The sequence below is a fragment of the Sebastes umbrosus genome, chromosome 24, assembly GCF_015220745.1.
Source record: "Sebastes umbrosus isolate fSebUmb1 chromosome 24, fSebUmb1.pri, whole genome shotgun sequence".
Taxonomy (NCBI): domain Eukaryota; kingdom Metazoa; phylum Chordata; class Actinopteri; order Perciformes; family Sebastidae; genus Sebastes; species Sebastes umbrosus.
In genome coordinates, this window is record NC_051292.1 from 7,152,997 (window position 1) to 7,158,996 (window position 6,000).

The 6,000-nt window shown below is 36.4% G+C and overlaps 1 protein-coding gene across 5 annotated transcripts in view; it reads right to left on the reverse strand.

Moving 5' to 3' along the window:
- LOC119483447 (multidrug resistance-associated protein 4-like) overlaps window positions 1-5,743 on the reverse strand; it is a 67,650-nt gene extending 61,907 nt beyond the window's left edge. For 2 of the 5 annotated variants that reach the window (XM_037761538.1, XM_037761537.1), the window contains exons 1-2: window positions 5,526-5,740; window positions 3,116-3,226 (exon numbers count right to left, since the gene is read on the reverse strand). In XM_037761538.1, the coding sequence (XP_037617466.1) occupies window positions 3,116-3,226; window positions 5,526-5,599 (185 nt within the window). In that variant the 5' untranslated portion in view covers window positions 5,600-5,740. Of the gene's footprint in view, window positions 1-3,115; window positions 3,227-5,525 lie in introns of all 5 variants that reach the window. The other 3 variants (XM_037761540.1, XM_037761539.1, XM_037761542.1) reach the window with 2 other exon arrangements.
- Window positions 5,744-6,000: the final 257 nt, after the last annotated feature.

Here is a 6,000-nt window from a genome sequence, read left to right on the forward strand (position 1 = left end):
AGATGATAGATTACTACTGGAAAACCCTTGCTAGAACACACACCGTGAAACAACCAAGTCATCAATAGCGGTGTGTAAAATTCAAAAAGCGGCTCCTGTGAAGTCCACTTTTCTGGACGAAATAACAGCCTACTTTTCCCTAGATTCTTCTTTGGTGTTTTCGTGGGTTTATGTCTGGAAGTGGAGCGGTTCTGGTGTGGGCGTTTGTGTTTGGAAGCGGGACCTAAACTGCTCTGTTTGTTCCTGTGCATGTTGTAAAACACGAGGCTTTACAAAAACACTTCATTCGTGTAATCATTAACCCGACGGGACTCTTCTCCAGTCGTCCGTCATTGTCGCGGTTAAACTTTACATCTTGAACTGTGTACAGCAGCCTCCTGATAATGCTGGAAATGTTTGACTTGAGAAAAGATTGCAAAGGTTTACGATGCAAGCTGTAGTGGGAACGGCCAGGGCCAGGTTTAAGTGTAATCCACATGTCTGTGTATTACACAGTGCGTAGTTTAGGCGTAGCTCAGAGCAGAGAGTAGCAGTAAAGTTGTCTAGTGGTAGTTAATGTACAGTGTAGTCTCAATAAATGCTGCAGCTCCTCAGGACCCGAGTAAAGCTCACGTGTCTCGCTTCCCAACTGCTCGGAGTTTGAGTTATCCAAGTATTTTTAGAGGCGGTGTGCACTAGTTTGTGTGATTTGTTACAATAAAGTTACTGGCTGGTGATCAGATGTTGATTTTTCACATATTAATGTGGCCTGTTGTTCTGTAGTGCAGATTTGATATAATTTATCGTTTTTCAATGGAATCGTATTGTGATGAAATCATATCTTGATATCATGATACACAATCACGTCATCTAATATCAAGCACATACTAACTCTCATAAAATCTGATCAAACTCAGTTAAATCAAACTATTATCTTAATTCAATCGCTCTGTATTTGCGTGCATGCGTGTAAACATAGTCGGTGTATAGATTATTGATCTAACAAAACCGATATGCGAGGGGACGCCTTGCTTTGCACATCAATTTGTTTTGAAGTATTGGAAGCGGCTGTTCAGCCAACAACAGCAGCAGGGATGTGCTGGGAATTGAATGGAGCTCATCAAGGAATTTGCGGTGAAGGTGGTGCGCCTCGATCTATCGACAGCTGATCAAGATATCCGCAGAGAATAAGACATCTTTTACCTCCTGATACATACAAGACAGTCTGTCTGATGTGACTACTGCTCTCCTCTGACGTTGGGTTTTGATATCTACAGCAGCAGCTTGTTTAGTCAGACTGATAATCAAAGATATTTATAAATACATGCTTTATGTGTCAAACGGATCTGTTGGGAGAAAACTACTTTTAATTATACATACATGCCTTCTTTGTGATCGTTTGGCTTGACTGAAGTTGTCTCTTAATTTAGATTTGACACTTTGAGATCTATAACCGTACTTTAACTGATAATATCATACTTGTAGATATTGAAAACAATCACTGAGATATTTTAGTATCAAGGAATCTAACATTTCTTTTGACTTCTGTGAGCAGTGAAAAATAAAGTGGCGGTACCTGGAATTAAAGTTCCAGACTTGTTAAACGGTTGATGAATTGGGGCAACTTAAAGGGACTGTATGTACGTTTTTTACACGTATAGCCGCTTTTTATTGTCAATGTGTGAACAGGTTGTAACGTAACCTAAACAAATGAGACCTTCCGCCACTTTCTGGGTTTCCTCTATCAGCCTGTAGACTGCTTTTATTGTGAAGAAGCACTATAATAATGTTGTAAATCCTTTACAATTTATTGTAATTAATTAATTAATTAACTCGCGTTTATTTCTGATTTATGACTAGAACAACTTGACACACAGTGCTGAGCTGCATCTCAAATTAATCTTCAGGTTCCCAGCCTTCACTTCTATGTGACATCTACTGTTGAGCTGCCATCTCCCCCTAAAGACTCCCTGTACCCCCCTAAAAAAGACAAAAACGGGTCTATTGTGGGTCTCAGAGGGTTAATGGCAAGTGACAATGTAATTCGAGTCATCTCACTGTTTTTATCAATCGCTTTGGCTCAGTTTTTGAAACATTCTCTAAACCGTCAGTGCAAAATCTAGTTTTTGTGTTGGTAGATTGGCCACCAAAAGGAGAAATTGCTTTGTCATCGTGTGAGCCGTAGTGGTCAAAATGTCCAGGTGGCTTTTCACCGCAGCAGTCAACAGAAAATGTTTCTCACAGGTTTTGTTCCACTTTTTGTTGACACTGACACTCAGTTTTGTCTAGCTGAATGCTGCTGTGTATCACACTCAGCTTTTTAGACAGTAACGCAAAGTTTACTGGGAAACGTCAATACTGTACAGAAACAGAATATGCCAATGCGTATTTACACAGTAAATGTATTTGTTTAGCAATGTGCTACATGTACTGTTAACAGAAAATTCACCTTGAATCTTTCATGTAGTCATGTACAGTGAACAGAAATGTTGCCACAATTTATTCTAATTTTATTATTTACTTCATTATATTTTCATTGTAAATATATATCCTTTTAACTTCATGTTTAGCTATTTATTTTGAATTAAGATTTTTCTATAATAATTTTTTTATTATTATTATTTTATAAACTGCCATATGTTCCATTTGGGGGGAGGTTCTGTGTTGTGGGTAAAATGTGTTAAATGTATGAAATCAATAAATATATGTTTAAAAAACCTGCTCTAGTTCAGTTCAAAAACAACAAATTGTACCTCGTCATAGATATTTATGGATAATACATGTACAATGGATCATTTTGCATGTGATGGCTCAACGATGAAAGAATGTTTATAAGCGGTTATTGTACTGACTATTCTGCACATGTGCCAAAACAAGCGCAATTTGCTTGAATGAATGAAAAATTCTAATCCGTTGCGAACGACAAACTAATTGTTCAGAGATTTGAGCTCATTGTTTTGAAAAAAATTATTCTCGTTCGAGAATTGAGCCAAAGCGAATGAGAAAAAACTGTAAGTTAATGTTTTGTTATCAGATATCTGTGATGTCAATCTTTAAGTATTGCAAACTACTTCTTGTGACAGTGAACTACGGTAACTTATGACATGCTGAGAGATGATTCTGAAGGGCTCTCTACCTCTGCAGGTCCTGTCCCAGACTCTCCGACCTGTCCTCCGGCAGCACTTCGTACATGTCATCTTCCTCAAGCTTGCGTTTGGAGCCAGTGGAAAACAAAGGGTTGAGCCACCTGATGGAAGAGGAGTCAGGAGGAGAATAAGACAGAGATGAAAACAGTACATCAATTCAGGATTTCATTCAAATAATCAAGTCCACATGGTGGTGCTTAAAAACCATTAGGGGTGGGGAAAAGAATGTATTCACCTATGTATCACGATTTAGTTTTTTTACGATTTTGAAATACATTTTTTAATGCCAGAATCGATATATTTGCTTCATGTGAGTCTATGCGGAGGTAGAAGGAAGTTACCGCTTTTATTGTTGTAGTCTGAGTAACGTGACGTCATATCGTTTCTGTATCCTTCAACCAAAACAAACCGCAGCGAGCCAAAACGACAAAGTAAACTCCTTTTTTTCTCGTTAAGTTATTACTTTATTCTCGTAATATTACGACTTGTTTTTTCTCGTAAACTTATGACTTTACTTAACTTGCAATACTTGTAGAATCACAATACACATCAAAAAGGCACCCAAGATAGTATTGAATCTGGAGATGGGTGCCCTAAAAACCATATAAAACACTATTACACGGCATTAATGTGTGAAAAAACTCTTTAAATATGAAGTGGTGAACCAATACTGTATTATCTAATGAGGGGGTGAACAATACAACTGTTTTAAGTATGATGCCAACAGGAACCAATGTGTTCATGTATTCCATAGAAAGATGGCACACATGCTCACTTTTTCCCGATGATTCAACAGGAAACCATCATTTCAACACACAGCTTAAATCAGGGGGTGCTACTTCTGACTAACTTAAACATCTTCTCAAAGTAAAACGTGTTTTTCAACCCTCAAAAGCAACAACTACAACTACATAGTCACACGTTCGTGACACTGTTGATTTTAACATAAAAAGACGTATTTAAAGTCAGCAGTTTACGAGAAAAAAAGTCGTAATATTCCGAGAACAAAGTCATAATATTATAAAGTAGTAATTTTACGTGTTATTTTCTTTTTTTCTCGTAAAGTTATGACTTTATTCTCGTAATATTACGACTTTTTTTCTACTAAAGTTCTGACTTTATTCTTGTAATATTACGACTTTTTTCTCGTAAACTTATGACTTTATTCTCGTAATATTACAACTTTTTTTCTCGTAAACGTATGACTTTATTCTCGTAATAATACGTCTTGTTTTGTCTCGTAAACTTATGACTTTATTCTCGTAATAATACAACTTGTTTTGTTTCGTAAAGTTATGACTTTATTCTCGTAATATTAGGACTTTTTTCTCGTAAACTTATGACTTTATTCTCGTAATATTACGACTTTTTTTCTACTAAAGTTCTGACTTTATTCTCGTAATATTACGACTTCTTTTCTCGTAAAGTTAGGACTTTATTCTCGTAATATTACGACTTTTTTTCTCGTAAAGTTCTGACTTTATTCTTGTAATATTACGACTTTTTTCTCGTAAACTTATGACTTTATTCTCGTAATATTACAACTTTTTTTCTCGTAAACGTATGACTTTATTCTCGTAATAATACAACTTGTTTTGTCTCGTAAACTTATGACTTTATTCTCGTAATATTACGACTTTTTTCTCGTAAAGTTCTGACTTTATTCTCGTAATAATACAACTTGTTTTTTCTCGTAAACTTATGACTTTATTCTCGTAATATCACAACTTTTTTTTTCGTAAACGTATGACTTTATTCTCGTAATAATACAACTTGTTTTGTCTCGTAAACTTATGACTATTCTCGTAATATTAGGACTTTTTTTTCGTAAACTTATGACTTTTTTCTTGTAATATTACAACTTTTTTTCTCGTAAACTCATGACTTTATTCTCGTAATAATACGACTTGTTTTTTCTCGTAAACGTATGACTTTATTCTCATAATATGACATTTTTTCTCATTAACTTATGGATTTATTCTCGTAATAACACAACTTGTTTTTTCTCGTAAACTTGTGACTTTTTTTTTTTTGCCTAAAATGGCTCTTTTGATTGTAAAGTTTGCTAACCCCTGGACTAGAGTTAAAAAAGTTAACAAAAAATGACAATACTTGTAGAATCACAATGCACATCAAAGATAGTATTGAATCAGGAGATGGGTGCCCTAAAAAACATATAACACACTTGTCTTACACACAAATGCTCTTTAAATATGAAGTGATGAACCAATACTGTATTATCTAATGCGGGGGTGATAATACAAGACAATACAACTGTTTTAACACAAGTATAACACCAACAGGAACCAATGTATTTCATAGAGAGATGGCACACACTGTTAACTAACGGGTGCTGAATATCCGGGTCGGTGAACATCCGGGTCTTTAGGGTCTACTCACCAGAAGAAGATCTTTGATAAAAGACTCGCCGTCGCTGCCGGGTTAGTCTTTGAGTCTTTGCTGACTTTCTCCATGGCTCAAACACACTCCGTAGTCTCCTTTCAACTTTATCCCGCTTTTAAAAACTGCTCCTCCAGGCTACGTGGCGCTACTTCTCTCCATGTTACATGTCTGTCCTCCCTCTTGTTACGTTGAGCCCTCCGAGCTACACTAAAAGACATTAATAAGCACCTTAAAAGGCCCCGCCTCTAAGACGCCCCTGATTGGCTGGAGCAGAAAGTCCGCCCACACGCAATTGGCTGAGCTTCCTCCTCTGCCTTCACCTGATTGGCTTAAAATAATTACAGTGCAATTTGATTGGCTGTTGCTCTTGCAGCAGCAAACAGCCATAAACTAATTTGACTCATATTTACCTTGATTTATTTAACCCATAAGAACCCGGACCCATTTCTCCTTCAAGGAAAATTATGGGGGA